Here is a 19514-nt window from a genome sequence, read left to right on the forward strand (position 1 = left end):
AGTGTAGCAGATGATTATAATATCACGCCTGCTATCTTCACAGTTACAAGAGATAATGCGTCATCGAATACAACAATGCTATTAGAGTATGAGAGACTGGCATCGATAGCCCCTACTTCCTTGAAACAACCATGGGCTTTTACAGCAAAAGCAGGAGACGTACGCTGTATTGGGCATATTATCAACATTGCTGTTCAAGCTGCTTTAGCTTCCTTAAAGGCAACGCCTGACGAAAGGGTAGAGGCATACCGGCTTGAGGTTGGGGCTGCACGAATACCAACTGGAATATCAACTGCTGCTGAATACGAAATTATAACTGTTCTTGCAAAGCTACGGCGTCATATATATGTGTTTCGGAACGGCCGTGGGTGGAAAGATGCCTTGAAGAGTCAGTGTAAAGCTTTAGGTATTCAAGTCCGTCAGTTAACACTTGATATGCCAGTCCGCTGGAGCTCAACTTATCCAATGATTGATATAGCTTTAAAGCTTCAGGCTCCGATTACAGCTTTATGTGCATCACAGCAACTTGATATTAGTATGAGGAATATTGCTTTAACAGCAATAGATTGGGCTACGTTACATGACTTATTGAAGCTATTCCATATCTTCGTCCGCCCAACCGAGAAGCTACAGGTGTCATACTGACATTCGTTGCACTCAGTTTGCTATCAAACTCAAGAGCAAACTTGGAAATCTCCTCCTCAAACCTACAAGTCACTGTTCATGTTCCTAGGCCTCTAGTTGATAGAGATAAGGATGCCTTCTCGTCTCTCATTCTAGGGAGTAGACTCTGGGTAGCTGCGGGGTCACGTGTGAATGCTTGGGTGGGCTAACCGAGTCGGAACCGAGTCGGAACCGAGTCGGATGGGTTTCGGGTACTTGAGACAATCGACTCACAGGGTTCCCCCATCATCTTTTTTGTATCCTTCGTAGTAGACCTATAGGATAGCATCCGTTTAGCCTCCGACTCGCACTCTCATATGCTATTACTGTGAGCTGGGTGCCCTGTGTCCTTACAACATCATACATTTGATTGCTGCATTGTGGAATAGTCTAAGCTACAACCCTTTGGCTCTGTTTCCTAAGACAGTGTGTTGTCTTAGTAAATATCTTCCCCTCCCCTGGGTGGCTAGATTCTCACATCTGGTGCACCCACCATTACATCCGACGACCAGACGTTAATGCTCAAAGGGCTCATTGCGCAAAGAGCTCAGTGGCATAGAAGGCGCAGTCATCGGAGGGCGTAAATGGAGGTCGTGGCCCTGCGAATGCGTTCATGTGCCACTGCGGGTTTTCAGCTGCAGCGAGGCCGAGCAGGGGGATCCGTTGGGCGGGGCCATGCAGCGTGGAGGGGGGCGAAAGGAGGCCAAGCGTCGCACGATGAGCGTAGCAGGTACGAGAATGTTGGTGTTGGGAGGGAGGAGCGATGGTGGAGAGGGACAGGCGAGGGAGGGAGTGGCCCTTTTATAGAAGTTGAAAGCGGCGGCAAGCTTTAATATAAAACATTGCTTTAACGTAACGTATGGGGAGTCGGACATATGGGGTTGTCAGACAAAAAGTTTATTCTACTCTAGTTGACCGAGTCCTACGTGCCACACACTCCTCCAATTCCAATTCTGGGTCGCTTGAATCGTTCTCTACCTCTTCCTCTTCAAGTTCCTCGTCTACTTCTTCAATTGGCCGTTTGCGTGGCCTTCCACGTGGTCTTTTCTCGGTTGACTTCAACTCTGCCTCCCAGACAATTTTCAACACTTCCTCGGTACTGAATACAAATTCGCCTTGCAACTTAATTCTCTTGCCCGTAGTTCTTTTCTTTCGTGTCTCAAGTATCTCTTTGTACTCTTTTACCTCCTTCCGAAGGATGCTGAGTTCAGCATTCTGACTTTCAACCAGCCTAGTCATTCTCTTGGCATAGCGTCGAGTTGGTGAAGCAGGAGAGTCACAAGTTGCCATACTTGAATTAAATACTAAATTTGCATGCCTTAGTTCAGTTCCATCTGGAGGAGAACTTCGGAGTATTGAGAGATCCAGAGTAGTGATATTGGTTGAGTTTTGAGGAGTGCGAGGTGGTTCGGTTGGTGGAAGTGGAAGGTTAGCCAGAACTCTTTCTGGGAGAAAGGGTATTAAACCTGCTGCCCTCCACCCACTTCTAATGTTTTGAGGTATAAGACCCTTCTCTCGAATACACCGGAAGATTTCAACCCAGTGGGAGCGCTGGATTCGCTTTATTCCTGCTCGAGTATACCGATCTACTTCCTGAGCATGAAATCGCTTAAGAGGTCCATACACCCCAACATCAAGTGGTTGGAGTAGATGAGAGCAATGAGGCGGTAGAATAAGAAGGTTGATGTCATTCTCAATGCACAGTGCAATCATATCGCCAGTAATGTGACTAGAATGGCCATCCATACTCAACATTTCCAGACTTTTTGCGTGACTCAGGCTCAAATACCTTCCGCAACCACTCAAATCCATGACTGTTTGAAGTCCAGCCACTATTACTTGTTGAGAAGTGCCAGTTTGTAGGGGTGTCCTTTGGAATCCAACTTGAATTGGTATTCTTAGCCTTGAATATAATCATAGGTGGTAAAGCACCACCGTCTGCATCAATGCATTCAAGTACAGTTATCCACTCCTGCTTCCCAGCTGTGACCTTCCAATTGGATTTCAAGGTAGAATCAACAATTATTCGCGTGGATTGAGTCTCTCCAACTGCAAAACCTGTCTCATCCATATTATAGATGTTGCATGGCTTGTACTTTCGCTCTTCAATTCGTGCTTTAAACGCGTCAAACCAAGCTGAAATCTTTATAGGAGTGGCTTCTTTATGTCGTGCAGACTCTAGTTGTCTTGAGTAGACCCCTTTAAAGTTTGGATGTCGTTTTAAGAATCTATAGATCCATTCATGGCCTATGGGGGTAGGATTGGTCCGAAGAGTGGTTTGAGAAGACGTGATTTGGACGCGTCGTACGCGAATTTCTTCAGCCATTTCCTTGATCAACATAGGAGTTGCAGGAAAACCCGTGGCAGTGAGACGTGTAATCCATCGTTGTAATGGTGGGTGCACCAGATATGAGAATCTAGCCACCCAAGGAAGGGATGAATTTACTAAGACAACACACTGTCTTAGGAAACAGAGCCAAAGGGTTGTAGCTTAGACTATTCCACAACGCAGCAATCAGGTGTATGATGTGGTGAAGTGGTTTAGACAAGTTGCAACAAATGTTGAGTCTGAGAACTCAGGGGTAAGTCAGAGGTTAGCACCTCACTGACTTTTCAAAAACAGAGAATAACAAGATCAATGCTTGGAAGCTTGGAAAAGACGTAGAAGTATGTGCTAGTCGATTTACTGTATTGCCTGCTTGCCCTTTCTTAAGGAAAGGGCAATCCTATTTATGCCAAAGGAGTGTAGTTCTCTCATTTTCCATGACTTTCCATGACTAACCAGGCTTGGTAAATGTATTAGAAATCAAGTGCGACCCACAACTAGCTTGCTAATCATGTAGTGAACGTAAGAGAATCCCATAGAACCATCTCTTGGGTTCCTAGCCTATAGGAAGTGAAAAGGAGGTCCAAGGTCAGAGTACCTATAGATAAATTATGTCATAACTTAACCAATCTTGTGGGTAACTAAGGAGCGATGACGTGTAATGAATCATAGAGGGTTGTAGAAGCTTCTAGAGCTATCGTTCATGTTCCTAGGCCTCTAGTTGGTAGATATATGCCATGTGGTAGTATTGGCCCACCCCCTTAAGGAGGAGATTTTCTTAATAACTTGTTCAATGAGTGTTCAAATGATATGCCGTGATGTATGTAGCATAAACAGATGTAGTAGAAGAGTTTGCAGCAATCGTTGAGTAGTATTGCTTCTGTTGTTGGTGTGATAAGCCAAGATATGTATGGTGACTTGTAGGTTTGAGGAGGAGATTTCTAAGTTTGCTCTTGAGTTTGATAGCAAACTGAGTGCAACGAATGTCAGTATGACATGATCCCCCTTTTAAGGACGTTTGTGGGCTGTCTGCTTGCCCTTTAGCCAGGTGGCTTTCTTAGAAAGAAATTCTAGAATGAGCTTAGATGCATTTTTTAGATTTCTCTTAGGCTCCCAAGTGTTGTCACTTGTAGGATAGCCTTTCCACTTAACGAGGAAGTAGTCCTGACCTCTAAGTGTCTTTTTGTCAAGGATAGACTCTACTTCATATTCTGGTTGATCCAAGATCAGAACAGGAGGTGGAGGAGACTGAAGTGGTCTTAAGGAACTTTCTTGTGCCTTAGACAAGAGAGATGCATGGAAGACATTATGGATAGTCCAAGTAGGTGGTAATGCAAGCTCGAAAGCATTCTTGCCAATAGTCCTTGTGATCTTAAAAGGTCCAAGTCTTTTAGTATCAAGTTTGTCTGAAGGTCTAGTAGTTGTGATATGTCTTCTAGACAAAAAGACTTGATCACCAACTTTGAATTGTGGTGCAACCACCCCCCTGTTAAAGGCCTGAGCCTGCTCGTCTTGTGCACGCTGTATTTGAACCTTGAGATAGTCCTGGAGGCCCTTAAGGTAGATGATTCTTTCAGTAGCAGAAGGGTTTTTGAAAATTTCAGGACAATTCAGTTCTGCCACTTCAAACCTAGGGTGATAACCATAGTTTGCATAGAAAGGTGTCTCTTTTGTGGTGTTAGAGACTGTGTTGTTGTAAGCAAATTCTGCAAGATGGAGAAGATCTGCCCAGTTGTCTTGAGCATAGTTTGTATAAATTCTTAGATATTGTTCAAGTACAGAGTTGACTCTCTCTGTCTGGCCATCTGTTTGAGGGTGATAAGCTGTAGAGAAGCGTTGTTCCATGTTTAAGAGTTTAGAGAACTCCTTAAAAAAGTTTGAAGTGAAAACTGCTCCCCTATCTGAGATCCAGTGTCCAGGAATTCCATGATATTTAAAGACCACCTTGAGGAATAGCCACGCAAGTTCAGAAGCTGTGATAGTCTCATTGCAAGGCTCAAAGTGTGCCATTTTTGTGAGCCTTTCTACCACCACAAGGATAGAGTCATAAGGGGTAGCACCCCCTTTTGGGATAGAAGGAGGCAACTTGACTATAAAGTCAATGGATATGGAGTCCCATGGGCGTTCTGGTATAGGTAGAGGCTGCAAGAGGCCATAGGGCTTTTGCCGTGTAGGCTTGTTCAAGTTGCAAGTAGTGCAAGAAGATATATAGTCTTGAAGAGTAGTCCTTAGACTAGGCCAGTAGAACTTTCTTGTTAGAAGTTCATAAGTTTTTGCAAAGCCAAAGTGCCCTGCAGCTGGAGCATCATGGAACTGCTGTAGGAGGTGTAGCTGTAATCGTTTATCCCTTGGGACATAGATATAGTTCTTGAATAAGAGAAGTCCATGCTGATTTTTTGAGAAATTCTGTAGTCCAACTTTCTCAAGAGAGGAACCTTTCTTCTGGAGGTATTCCAAAGTTCCTTTCGCAAAGGGATCATGGTTGTAAGCATCTTTGAATGCTTTAAGAAGTGTTGCTGAGGGTGTATAGTCTTTAAAGGTCTCTGGTTCCTGAGAAGAGGTAATGGGGGCAACTTGGTCTTGAGGGGATAAGTTTACCCCTAAGTCCTCTGTAGTACTAGGGTTGCTTAAAGATGCTGCTATAAGCTTTGCTGAGTCTAGCAGAGCCTTTGTATTGCTAGTTTTAGCAGAATCTTGGTAGTCATGTCTTCTTGAGAGGAGATCTGCTCTTTGATTCTTGGCCCCTGAGACATGTTTTATAACAAAGTCAAAACCTCCTAGTTGTTCAGACCACCTTGCTTGTCGTCGATTGAGCTGTTTAGTGGTTGTAAAGGTCAAGAGATTTGAATGGTCACTCTAAATAGTGATAGGATAGTTTGCCCCTTCAAGGTAGCATCTCCAATGCTTTAGAGAACATGCAAGCAGTTCCTTGTCTGTAATGGGATAGTTTTGTTCAGCTGCTGATAGCTTTCTTGAGTAAAATGCCACAGGCTGTAGCTCTTCTTGTTTGTCTTTTGGAGCTTGGTATAAGATTCCAGAAATGGCAAAATCTGAGGCATCTGTCTCAAGAGTGGCAGGTTTCAAGGGGTTAAAGTGTAGTAACATTTTCCCTTCTTTAAATTCTCCTTTAAGAGCATCGAAAGCATCTTGCTGTGTCTTATCCCAGTGATACAAAGTGTCCTTGTGAAGTAATTGAGTAAGGGGTAAAGCCAAGGATGTATATCTTGGTATAAACCTCCTGTAATAGTTGGCAAACCCAAGGAAAGACTGAACCTCTTTAATGCTGGAAGGAATAGGCCACGTTTGTACTGCTTTTGTCTTTTCAGGGTCCATCTGAATGCCTTCTGTTGAAATTCTATGTCCTAAGAAATCAACTTGAGACATATGGAAAAGACATTTCTCAAGTTTGCAAAAGAGTTGTGCTTGAGATAGCTTCTCTAAGACTTGTCTAACATGTAGAACATGCTCTTGAGTGTCTAAAGAGTATATAAGAATGTCGTCTAAGTAGACAACAACAAAGATATCCAAGTAAGGTCTTAGAATATCATTCATGAGAGCTTGGAAAGAAGCAGGTGCATTGGCAAGCCCAAAAGGCATTACCTGGTATTCAAAATGACCATAGCGTGTTCTGAATGCTGTCTTCCACTCATCACCTTCCTTGATGCGTATCAGGTTATAAGCTCCCCTGAGATCTAACTTGGTAAAGATCTTTGCTGAAGAGAGCCTATCTATGAGCTCAGGGATAAGGGGTAAAGCATATCTGTTTTTAACAGTGACTGCATTAAGGCCCCTATAATCAACACAGAGACGCAAGGAGCCATCTTTCTTCTTGACAAAGAGAATGGGAGCTCCTGCTGGTGAGGAAGAAGGTCTGATAAAGCCAGAACTAAGGTTCTCATCTAGGTATTCTCTGAGAGTTTTCAGCTCTAATTCAGATAGAGAGTAGATAGGGCCGTAGGGAGGCATTGAGCCTTCTGCGAGTGGTATCTCATGGTCATAAGGCTGGTGCTTTGGCAGAATTGATGCCTTTGCCTTGTCAAAAAGATGTTGGTAGTCTTGGTATGCTAAAGGCAAAATGACCTCCTGAGATGATTTCTCCAAATCTGAAGTAGCTGCTATCTCCAGGACAGGTTGGAAAGGTTTAACCCATATCAGAGATGATATATCGCCCATAGTTTGGTCAAAATCCTTGATCTGGGACAAGTTTGAGTCTTGGACCTGAATAGGGGTAACTGAGGCTTGAAGGGTTTTTTCAGTATTGAGCTCAGGATTTGAGCTAAACCCAAGCGATAAATGCTTCCAATTGATAGTTGGATCATGCCTTTGAAGCCATGGAAGACCTAGGATAACTGGGTACTTCATTGGTATAACATCTAAAGAGATGGTGTCTGAAAATGTTGATTTTCCTAGGGGAATCTCAAGTTTGAGTACTGGGGTGTTGCAGGTAATGGAACCTGAACTGATAGGAGTTCCATCAATGACTCGGAGCAACTCTGGAGTGCGTTTGGGAATTGTAGGTAACTGGTGTGTCAAGATGAGGTCTTGAGATATAAAGTTGCCTGTTGCCCCTGAGTCTATCATAGCCCTTGTAGACAACACCTGTTGTTTGAAATGGAGTTGAATAGGGATTAACAGGTGTGTGAGACTCTGAGAAAGCACCATCGACACATCTTTGTTGTCTAGGGGAGAAGTTATAGTCTCAGTTGAAGTTGTGCCTGCTAGGGATTTTTCAAGTTTTTCAGGAATAGCAGTTGTGACTGTGTCTGAGGCTGCTATATGTTTTGAATCAGCACTCCCTCGTGCTGAATAGCACTCCTGAATTCTGTGTCCCCCTTTGCCACAGTATAAACAAAGGTTGTTGTCCATTCTGTGTTTTCTTTCTTGAGGGGTAAGTTTACCCCTTTTCAGTTTTTGAGGGTATCCTGTAGGCTGAGGTGCTGGATTTGCTGTAGATCTCTTTATAGAGGCGTCTAAGTCCATAGGTTCAGGTGCTGAGTCCTTAGCAGTTGGTGTAGAGGTGTAATTGTTGAAATTTCTTGTTGGATGCCAGTCTTGGTTCTTCTCCTTTCTTCTTTCAAAAAGCCTATCATCGAGTCTGACAGCTTTCTCTATAAGCGTTTGAAGTGTTGTAGGGCGTTCTTCTTTGCTGAGTTCATCCTTAATAGAGCTCTTGAGCCCTTGGTAGTAAGTGAAGACTAAGGCTTCTTCATTCCAAGTCAAGTGAGAAGTGATTCTCCTAAATTCTGTTGTATACTGAGCAGCAGAGGTCTTTTGACATAGCTTCTGTAGCTCTCTTTCTGCTGTAGCAGTTTCGTTGATGTCTCCAAAGGTCCTGGTAAGTTCCTCTTGAAACTGGTCATAAGAGGTAATCAAAGGTGTAGTGGTATTTTGGTTGTTGCCACTAAGTCTTCTAAGATATGGCTCAAAGAAGTTGAATGCAGATCCACGGAGGTAGCTGGCAGCGAAATAGATCTTCTGAATGTCTGAGGTGAACTGATGAGGCCTGAGGGTGAAGTAGATGTCCAGTTGCATAAGAAATCCCTTCAACTTCCTCCTGTCTCCATGGTATAAATCTGGTGTTTGCACTTTAGGAAGTGCACCTGGGGTACTCGAAATAGCCAGAGGAGCTGTGGGAAGCTCTGTATGATGTGTCTGAGTTGAAGATTGTGTTGCTGAAGTGTTGGCTTGAAAGGTGTTTTCCAAATTCTCAAGTTTGTTTGCTATAGTTTGTATAAAGGCAAACAGTTGTTGCATCTGCTGTTCAGCAGTAGTTGTAGGAGCTTGGTCGTCCTCCATTGTAGTATCGAAGTGCTGCTATAGAAATAGTTGAAGCTTGAAGCAGGCAAGGTGTAATGGTGGGTGCACCAGATATGAGAATCTAGCCACCCAAGGAAGGGATGAATTTACTAAGACAACACACTGTCTTAGGAAACAGAGCCAAAGGGTTGTAGCTTAGACTATTCCACAACGCAGCAATCAGGTGTATGATGTGGTGAAGTGGTTTAGACAAGTTGCAACAAATGTTGAGTCTGAGAACTCAGGGGTAAGTCAGAGGTTAGCACCTCACTGACTTTTCAAAAACAGAGAATAACAAGATCAATGCTTGGAAGCTTGGAAAAGACGTAGAAGTATGTGCTAGTCGATTTACTGTATTGCCTGCTTGCCCTTTCTTAAGGAAAGGGCAATCCTATTTATGCCAAAGGAGTGTAGTTCTCTCATTTTCCATGACTTTCCATGACTAACCAGGCTTGGTAAATGTATTAGAAATCAAGTGCGACCCACAACTAGCTTGCTAATCATGTAGTGAACGTAAGAGAATCCCATAGAACCATCTCTTGGGTTCCTAGCCTATAGGAAGTGAAAAGGAGGTCCAAGGTCAGAGTACCTATAGATAAATTATGTCATAACTTAACCAATCTTGTGGGTAACTAAGGAGCGATGACGTGTAATGAATCATAGAGGGTTGTAGAAGCTTCTAGAGCTATCGTTCATGTTCCTAGGCCTCTAGTTGGTAGATATATGCCATGTGGTAGTATTGGCCCACCCCCTTAAGGAGGAGATTTTCTTAATAACTTGTTCAATGAGTGTTCAAATGATATGCCGTGATGTATGTAGCATAAACAGATGTAGTAGAAGAGTTTGCAGCAATCGTTGAGTAGTATTGCTTCTGTTGTTGGTGTGATAAGCCAAGATATGTATGGTGACTTGTAGGTTTGAGGAGGAGATTTCTAAGTTTGCTCTTGAGTTTGATAGCAAACTGAGTGCAACGAATGTCAGTATGACAATCGTGCTAGTGTATTTTCTTCTGCATTTGAGAGAGCTTGTTCAATTTCATGAGCTACAGCACGCGTTTTCTTCCCAGACATCCTATCAGCAAGAGTTGACTTAGGAACTTCGAAGTGGTCTGCAGCAAGTCTAATTGATTTGAATTCCTTCAATTGGAGCGCAATGACAGCCTTTTGGATGTTGTCTTCAATCTGAGCACGACTGTATGGTTGTGGGATGTTCATGGTGGAAGGTATGAAGGTTCTGAGTTGGTAGTCGGGCATTTTTGTCCGACTACCCCGTATGTCCGACTACCCCATACGTTACGTTATACTAATAAAGCTCCTTAAATTTAAAGTCACGTGATGTTCATGTGACCTAATACTCATGAGTATGAGTATTTGAGTAACTCGAGTAACTCAGGAGTATCATGAGTATTGTGCTAACCCTGCGAGTAAGCTGTTAGTTCGATTTTTGAGGGTGGCGGGGGTGATGGCTAGGCGTTTCTTAACATCGTTGCTAGCATGAGAGAACGCCGGAAATACAGTTACTATGAGCACTAATGTTGTAAATAATCCCTCTTCGGACATTTGGCGGCATGAGTACAACAGCTCAGGTCCACAATATTACAACACCTATGACATACAAAAGACTTCACATCATATCACATTACACAATAATCAAAAACCAAAATGTTTTGCAAACGCACAACCTTCAATTTTCAGCCCCTACTAAAGGGACCTACAAACGAGCGGCTGCAACTACCACCAGACCCGCTGCTGAACAACAGGCTCATGGCATCGCTATAACATATCTCCATACCGACTCCCCCCCCTCCCCACCCAAGACGAAAAAAGACAAGCAAGCCACTTCAAGCCCACCCATCCAACCCATCAAAAAGCGGTGAAAGAGGGGGTCCCAGAATTAAAAATCTCCTCTCAAGTGCTGTGCACACCAACCTCGTGTTATCAAAGACAAGACATCTAGAACAGCTTGTGCTCAAGAGTCATGTCGGACTCGGGCTGGAGACCAACGCAGGCACGGAAGATGTTGGTCAAGGCACCACGCTGCTTAGCGAGGGCGTTGACGACCGGAGTTCCGTTAGGCACGAGCGGGGCCTTGAGCATGTAAGACAGGATGCTGAGAACAGAGTGGAAGCCCTTGTACTCGCCACCCTCAGACTTCCAGGACACGCGGGTCATGAGCTCGGCGATGAGGACGAGATCGATGATGAGCGGGGAGGCAAGGAGAGAGTCCTCGCACACGTTGAAGAGGGAGATGGTCTGGTGGCCGCCCATGAAGATCTCGGCGTAGTACTCGTCGAGGGCGCGCTTGTTGTCGCCGACGGCGGGCATGTACTTGATCACCACGGTGTGGTCGGGGTGCTCGCCCTCCTTGTAGAGGATGTGGTTGGCCTCGACCATGTCGTCGACGACGTTGGACTTGGAGATCTCCTTGGAGCGGAACTGGCGCTGGGAGCTCAGGTTTTTGCCGTCGTTGTTACCCAAGTGGTTGTACGAGGCGATGGAGGTGAGCTTGATACCGGCGCTGATCAGGAAGTCGACGAGGGCGGACTTCATCTTGGTCTGGCCGGACTTGAAGTCGTCACCGCCGATGAACGCGCCGTGCCTCTCAGCAAGGTCAATGGCACCCGGAACGAAGGTGTTCTGAGGGGAGCCGTTGATGAATGGCACGTTGTCGAGGATACAGGCGACAGCGAAGACGGTGGAAGGAGCAACCTCCTCGTGTCCGTCAGCGATGGCCTTCAACAGGTTGTCGGCAGTGTCGTTGATGCCAGGGATGAGCTCAGCAAAGCGCTCAGTGTTGGCAGTCCACATGACAATGACCTTGTCGAGGTTGTTGGCGGCCTTGAAGTTGGCAATGTCCTTGCGGATCTGCTCGACGTGCTCGTTGCAAGCCTTGGAGCCGGCAATGAGGTTGTCGGCACGGTCCTCCTGGTTGGCGGCAATGAAATCCGGGTAGTAGATGGATGGGAGTGGGGTCATGGCAGCCATCTCCTTGCTGACCATGGCCTTGAGGGTGGGCTCAAGGACAGCAGCACGGTCCATGGCATCAGCCAGGTTCATGGAGCTGATATCCCATCCGCCAACGACGAGGTCGTTGGGGTGGACCATGGGGAGAACGTCATGGAAGGGAATGTTGACATCTTTGGCGGTCGTCGCGTCCGTACCCAGCTTCATGGTGGAGGCCATGGTGACGGAACCGTAGTAGTTGGCAGTACGGTTGCCCTCACGTGTGGGCCAGGTGAGGTTGCGGCGGTTGGCAATGATACCAGCGGTGACGGTGGAACCGTTGTTACCACCGAGACCGACCAGCATCATACCGGTCTTGGGGATGGCACGCTCGACCTTGAAGTCGTAGACTGTCTCCTTGGGGGTAGCAACGTACTTGCCAGCCTCATCTTTAGAGACAGAGGTGGTGCAGTAGGTGTACTTGGACTTGATAGTCGCGTCGGTGTACTCGACGTTTGGGCTGTTGACCGTGAAAAGGTCCTTGACGGGGGAAGCACCGTTCCCGCTTGCAACACCAGTGCCATTGTCAGCGTGTGGTGCCATATTTTAGTATGTTAAGAGTAGTGTAAGCTACTAAAATATGTGGAGGTTTGAGTTGGTTGTTCTTGGTTGTTCTTGGTTGTATTGGATTATTTATTTGACGTGCGGTAAATCCGATGAACTACCAGGAGCACTCTTGCGGCCTCCAGCAAACGGGTGGTGGATACTGTGAGGGAGTCAGCTTGGAGCTCTTCCTCGTCCTCTTCCTCTTCCTCTTCCTCTACCTCATCTTCATCTTCTCGAGGGGAAAGGGGACGTACGAGTTAAGGAGATTAGAAAACGTCTTGAAGACTTGAGGAAGATCGACACTCGGGAGCGACGATCTAGAACAGGTGTAAGACGGGTATTGGGGTGTTGTTGAGGAAGGGTTGAAGTGTATAGCAGCCGATCAGAATGTTGTTGAGGGTTTTGAAGTTTTTGAAGCTTTGAAGTTGTATTGAGCAAATGTTTGTGGGAATGTGCGGTTGTGGGTGGGATGGTGGGTGGGATGGTGGGTGGGATGGTGGGTGGGATGGTGGGTGGGATGGCGGGATGGTGGGATGGTTGCTGTGACTCCAGTGGGTGGTGGTGGCAGGCGTCATTGGAGCATGCTGGGACTCAAGTGGTGGTGCATAGAGATCCGTTCTACTGTACTCTGTACTCGGATCTCGTACCCGTTTACACACGCGAGCAAGAACCCTGAATGGAGCACGTGAAAAAAGGCGTCGCAGTGGTCCTGCACTGTAGCACTGCACCTAACCGAAAGCCCAAATTCTTCACTTCTTTTCTTCCTCTTTTCTTCTCTTCTTCCTCTTTTCTTCTCTTCTTCCTCTTTTCTTCTCTTCTTCCTCTTTTCTTCCTCTTATCTCTCATTCCTCCCAACACCCAACACCCCTGGCACATTCTAACCATAGCACCATATAACTCTTCTTTCATCCCATAATATCCCAAATAGCCGCCCTGGCCAACAAACAATAGGGATTGTTACAAGACCCTCCCCCCCGGTCCTAGCCGAGCACCCCCCCCTTCTCGATCCCACCCATCGTGGCGTCGTCCCCATGCGGAAGAGATTTACGTATCAAATCTCCGAACAAGACGACGGCTAATGAACGAGAGGGACTCGAGGCTATTCGAGTATCTCTTCCGTCCGCTCAATCCGCACACAGAGGGATATTCCTATCGTGCCTGAACTCGACTACTGCAACGATACCAACGATACCAACCATACCAACCATACCAACCATACCAACGATACCAACCATACCAACCATACCAACCATACCACCACGGCAATTTCCTCATTCGACATCAGCCTACGGAATACTCCGTACACCCCGTCCAAATCAGGACCCTGACTGCCCTTGTGGCGCTCTGAAACATACAGCGTGTGGCCAGGAACAGCCAGGGAACAGCCAGGGAACAGCCCAGCTTTGGAGATGACAGCGCTTACCCTGCGCTGTCCCACCCCAACCCCCATCCCCCTCGCCGCACCACACCTTCTCCAGTCAGCGCCCCAGCTGGATTGGATCCTGGCCTAATCTCGTAAACCCTCAACTGTACTCCCCATAGCGACCCATCGGGGGACCAGTCTGGATGCGATGGAGGTGGCGGGTGATGCGCACTATCCTGGCCCACCGCTACTCGGTGTTCCACCCACTCGCTTCGCTCGTAGGTGGCGACAGCAAGTTGTGCGTGCGACAGCAAGATGTGCGACACATAAAACGAAGAAAAAGACGCCTTATATATCAACTATATAACTATATAATTAAAACATAAAATCAATAGAACTACTATCACTATCGCTACTGCCACTATTGCTACTATCACTTTGATCCTTACTATACCGTAAAATGATCACTTTTGATTTCAACCCTTCCTTCTTCCGCTCTGCTACCCGCTTCCTCTCAACCTTACGCTCTTCAATTTCGATTTTACGTGCTTGCGCTTGTAGCTGCTTTACTACTTGGTCCGATTCCCTTGCTGCTCTTGCGTCTGCTTTTGCTTGCAACTTTGCTTTCTTCTCTTCCCGCATTTTCCGTGCATCTGATGCATATAACTGCCCTCCTTTCTGTAGTGATTTCCGTGCCCTTGCCTTTGCTGCCTTCTGCTCTACTGCACGTAGAGTCATAATATCTAGCTCGGTCTTATAGAGCTCTGCCCGGTGTAGAACAACTGTAGTTCCACGTGCAAATGATTGAAACCCTTCTCTTGAAGGCGATGAGAAAGCTTCCTCTGCTCTCTTCTGCCAATGTTCAACCGCTTGCACACTTTGCATAGTTGTTTTCGGTGTTGAGATAATATTATATGAAGCAAATGGCTCATAATCAGGTGTTTGATTCCGAGTCTCTTGTATCTTGTCAATTACAAGTGGAGGATTATATGGATATAGTCCTGTATTTCTCCAACCAGATTGAATTGTACGGACAGTTAGAGATTGCCGTCGGATTTGCGGGAGGTCTGAAAGGAACGTACGTAGCTTATACTCATAGTCGTAGCTACGTACTGCTTGATCAAGTGCCTTTTGATGAAAGTGTTTGCACTGCTTAAAAACCGCTACATCAAGAGGTTGTAATAGATGTGTTGTATGAGCAGGAAGGCAGCAAATAACAATGTTATGCTCTTCTGCTAATGTAAGAAAGCGCTCTGTTTTATGAGAGTCATGGCCGTCAAGTAATAAGAGGCGAGTATCATCTGGTGCCATATGCTCTGCAGATAGTTGGATAAAATGCATAAGGTATTGGATTGCAATGTCGTCGTTTGAATACCCGCTCTCATTTACAATAATGAGAGCATTTGGCTCAAGGTCATCATTGTACCATGAATCCATATGAAGTTTGCCAGGGATAATGATAGCTTCTGCAAGTGCAGCACCACTTGCATTTACTGCCTCAATTACAGTAACAGAGAGCCGATTCTCAGGATTATCAACAGTCCACTGCTTTACACCGATTGGTACAATAACAGCCGTAGACTTATAACACCCAATCATATAGCCTGTCTCATCAACATTCCATAAATTATATGGCTTAATGTTATGTTTTGTAATAAGGGCGTTATATGTGAGAAAGAATTCCTCAAACACCTCTTTCTTTTGTGCTTGCTTCCGATGTGTATTTAACGTCTTCGTGTGAATTGTATGAAATTCGGGGTGTGCTTTTAGAAAGCGTTGTAGCCACCGTTGTGATGGTATCGTACGATTAGGTCGTAAGTCTGCAACTGCCCGTAGTATCATAGATCGGTTGGCAGGGACCCCGCGCTCAAGTTGGTCGTATATGAATTGACAGACCGCGGTCTCTTGCGATTGAGATAAGACTCGATTGCTACCTCCGTGGGGTAATTGAGGAGACGTAGTACTCGTAATACGACGTCGGAGTGTCTCACGGTTGACATTGAATTTATTTGCAACCCAAGCAATTGTATATGTACTTGGTTGTTTTAAGAAGAACTGTTGGGCCTCATTAAGGCGAGCAATCATAGTAGGATCGTTATTTTGAGGCATTGTAGATACTACGTTATGAAGAATACTATTATTTTTTCTATATATCAAAATAGCGGTGTACGCACATCTTGCTGTCGCACGCACAACTTGCTGTCGCCACCTACGAGCGAAGCGAGTGGGTGGAACACCGAGTAAACCCGGCTGGTCCTGGGGCGGCTGGAAGGGGGAGTGATCATTACTACGCTACATACGGACTCCTTTGTATGGGGATGCCATGTCGTGCAGATGGAACCATCGACCGTTGGCACGGCGGCGGGTTGGTGTGGTGAGTTGCAGAGTTCCAGAGCGTGGGAGATGGGGATATTGATGATGTGCGTTCTCATGTTCAGAGTACTCGAGTTACTCCTGAAGATTTCCTCGGCGTACCAGTTATGAGAGCAGCGAAAAAGGAGGTTGACAAGAGGTTGACAGGACAATATGAGGTGCAACCCGTGAAGTTGGGAGCATTGAGAGCAAGATTGTCATCAACCGCCAATCCCCCTCTCGCCCTCCCCTCAACTCCTCCATACTCAGCTCCTACTCGCTGCACAGAGCATGTGATCCGTGCACCTGTGGGTGTCACCGTGGTACCTGGTACCTGCATAAGTTATGTCTCTCCTGTGCATAGACCCTCGAGAGGCCCCTCGTCGACCGTCGAACCGTCCTTAACACCCACCTCCCGGTCCACGTTTCCGAACAATTGTTTAGTCTGAAACCTCGCCGTCGCGCATTCCACTGCCGCTGTTAAAAGACATTCTGTACATACTCTGCTTGAAGTGCCGGAAACCAAAGACATTTCTTCGTCCTTGCTTTGCAATCGTGCTTGCTTGCTTTCCTCCTTATCTCCCTAACCTACCAAAAAGACCTCGACCAGCAGAGTCAACAACAACAACAAAAGGCGCAGGTAGCCTTCTCCCAATCTGCTCGTTCACCACCACACCGCGCATCTGGACTGGCAGCCTGGAGCGCTGCCGCATGTTGCAATATCCAGAATAGGAGACCTGAGAGCGTAGGACCATGGCGGACACCAGCAGGATGTCAGGCTTCCTGCCGACGATCAAGTGCTCTATGTGTGCGCAAGAGATCGAGATCTCCATGATGGGCGAGCATGTCTGCGGCCCTGCTGAGCGTAAGGCTTCCCATTCCACCATCAAGGGCCCGAGAGAGACGGAGACATAAGGAAAAGGGGAAGGACAGTAACTGACAACTTCATAGCTACGCCGCCGCTAGAGCCTTCGAAAGGCTATTCCACATACTCCCCATATGATAGTAAACCTCTCCCGCCGCCCGACAACAGCGGCGCATATAAACCCACCCGTCTGCCGCCGCCGCGTGTAGACACCAGAGCAGCGGGTACCTCCCCCTCTCCATAACCACAGCTAAACACACCAGCTAACCATCCCCCCTAGACCGCCCCTTCACCCGCCCAGACCAACTCACCCCCGTCTCAGCCTCCAGCGAGTCCCGCAGTGCCTCCCCCATGACCCCCAGCGACGCTCTGCGCTCGCCGTACCTGCGTGCCCTCGGCGCCGCTCGCACACAGATCAACGACCGCTCCTCCCCCGACTCCCTCGCCACCAACTCCGATAGCCCTTTCCCGCCGTTCCCGCCGCCGAAAAATCCGCACCTGGCGAGGTCGCAGCAGTACGCTGAAGCGGACCCGAGATATGCGCCTGTGAGCCCGCGGCTGGGTCAGGGAGGGCTGCTGACGAGGATGAACACTATTGCTCCCGGCCCATTCGATATCAAGGGACGCCGAGGCCAGCGCAAGGGTGCTGAGAAAGGGGGAGACGAAGAGCCAACTCACATGCACTCGAAATCTACCGACGGCCGCGACCACGGCCGCAGTGCCTCATCCGGCTCCTCCATGTCCTCGCGCTCACCACCGCGCATCGATATTCCCCCAATTCCTATCCGAACTGAGCGCCCCGGCGGCTATGGCGGCTTCGGGCCACCACCCTCGTCATCACTGGATGCGCCTCCGCCCCCTACGCCTGCGAACAGGAGTAACACCTTCCCTAAAGCTGCACCGGGCGGGAGCAACTTCGTCGGTCTACCGCGACGACCATCCGAGTCCGCGCGCCCTCGTCACCCCTTAACACCCACCGTCGCATCCACCAACTTTGACGGCCCAACCTTCGTTCGCACCTCCCCTCCCCGCGACCCGCACGCGCGCCGTCCCTCTATCACACCTCCCCCACCGCCTCGTGGAGCTCCGCTTGCACGCAAAGAGAGCACAGCGGGGATAAACCTCGACGCCGAGTTCGGGGCGCAAAACCCTTTCCACACACCCTCCGTCTCGCAGTCGTCTAGCGACTCGAGCCACTCCCCGCGTAGCAAGACAAGTTCGCGCTCTAGCCCACCGTCATCGGTCGAGCCGCCGCGACGGAGGCAGGAGAAGAGCGCTATGGGCGGTTTTGACGGGCTGATGCAGGATCTCGAGCAGGCCATCGCGGAGGTGTCGTTACCGCAGCCACAACAGCCAGCTGTGCAGGACGCGAGAGGGAGGAGGAACCTGGACCCTTCTCTCCTTTCCCCCGAGTTCGCAGACCCAGCAATCCAATCCGGAGTCCGCTCCCCCGGCCTCCCACGCTACCAAAGAAGCGACGGGCGCTACGACCCGCAACAAGGCCACCCCCCCGGCGCCCCTCCGCCCCCCGCCTCGAGCAACCCAACCCCTCCCTCCGCCGCCCCTCACAACCGCACTCCCCCAGATGCTGCCCCTCCACCGCAGCAACCGACAATATGGATCCGCATACCGGCCCGCCCCCGCGCCGCCCCTCAACAGCCAAGGGCGCGTGCAAAGCGTGCCAGCTGCCGATAACGGGGAAGTCGCTGTCGTCGTCTGATGGGCGGCTGACGGGGCACTATCACAAAGCCTGTTTCGCGTGCACGACGTGCCGGGCGCCGTTTGCGACGGCGTCGTTTTATGTCCTGGATGATGCGCCGTATTGCGCGCGGGATTACCATAGGTTGAATGGGAGTTGTTGTGGGGGGTGTGGGGGTGGGATCGAGGGGGCGTGTTTGGAGACGGCGAAGGGGGGGGGATGGGGGGGAGGAAGTTCCATCCGGGGTGTTTGGTTTGTAGTGATTGTAGGGGGCCGGTTAGTGAAGGGTATTTTGAGCTAGCGGGGAGGGTGTATTGTGAGAGGGATGCGATGAGGAGGGCGCAGATGAGGGCGAGAGGACGGGGGGGGATGTTGGGGGTTGGTGGGGGGATGGGGAGGATGGAACGTAGGACGACGAGGTTGATGGTGATTTGAGCGGAGATTTTGTTGTTGTGGTTTGTGGTTTGTGGTTTGTGTGTTGTGTGGCGTATACCCCGATTCTTACTTTTGTTTTGGCAGGTTTTGTGCGCGTTTTTGTTGGACGGATTTGGGCCTGTTTGGCATTGCGAGGGCGAGATTAGTTAATGTGTTTGTGGATGGATGGATGGATGATGGGATCTGAAGTACATATAATCAATAATAGATATGGGGCACGAGGTGCTGGTTGTTACTCACTGCGTTTGTTTATCACTTTCCCTTGTGATCATGGTGGCGCTCTCGGTGAAGTCTACTCATGAACAGCAGGTTCTTGGTAGGTTTGGTCTCCAAACCACCATGCCCAGCACTGAGGTCGGGTCGTTGTTGTCATTGTAATGCCTGGTTCTGTTTGCAAACGAGTAATGATGGACGGACTCATGATGGCGAATTCAACGCCTCCACCACACTGACGGGAGCAGACCACG

At 48.2% G+C, this 19514-nt stretch overlaps 3 protein-coding genes across 3 annotated transcripts; 1 reads left to right on the forward strand and 2 right to left on the reverse strand.

Annotated features, from left to right (window-relative positions):
- Positions 1–1194: 1194 nt before the first annotated feature.
- VC83_03051 (uncharacterized protein) lies at positions 1195–1953 on the reverse strand (the record flags this gene model as incomplete). The annotated part of the gene is made up of 2 exons (XM_024466700.1): positions 1195–1284; positions 1642–1953. The coding sequence occupies 2 exons, from the start codon at positions 1951–1953 to the stop codon at positions 1195–1197; spliced, it is 402 nt and encodes a 133-aa protein (XP_024325243.1).
- A 7740-nt stretch (positions 1954–9693) lies between these two features.
- INO1 (Myo-inositol-1-phosphate synthase) lies at positions 9694–12815 on the reverse strand. The gene is made up of 2 exons (XM_024466701.1): positions 12588–12815; positions 9694–12493 (listed from the first exon to the last, which is right to left on the reverse strand). The coding sequence occupies exon 2, from the start codon at positions 12328–12330 to the stop codon at positions 10738–10740; it is 1593 nt and encodes a 530-aa protein (XP_024325287.1). The 5' UTR covers positions 12331–12493; positions 12588–12815; the 3' UTR covers positions 9694–10737.
- Positions 12816–15924: 3109 nt separating this feature from the next.
- On the forward strand, positions 15925–18796 carry VC83_03053 (uncharacterized protein). The gene is made up of 3 exons (XM_024466702.1): positions 15925–16913; positions 17000–17137; positions 17194–18796. Exons 1-3 carry the CDS (start codon positions 16802–16804, stop codon positions 18606–18608), a joined length of 1665 nt encoding a protein of 554 aa, XP_024325286.1. The 5' UTR covers positions 15925–16801; the 3' UTR covers positions 18609–18796.
- The last annotated feature ends 718 nt before the right edge of the window (positions 18797–19514 follow it).

Source organism: Pseudogymnoascus destructans (assembly GCF_001641265.1).
Source record: "Pseudogymnoascus destructans isolate 20631-21 unplaced genomic scaffold scaffold_7, whole genome shotgun sequence".
NCBI classification, from domain to species: Eukaryota; Fungi; Ascomycota; class Leotiomycetes; order Thelebolales; family Thelebolaceae; genus Pseudogymnoascus; species Pseudogymnoascus destructans.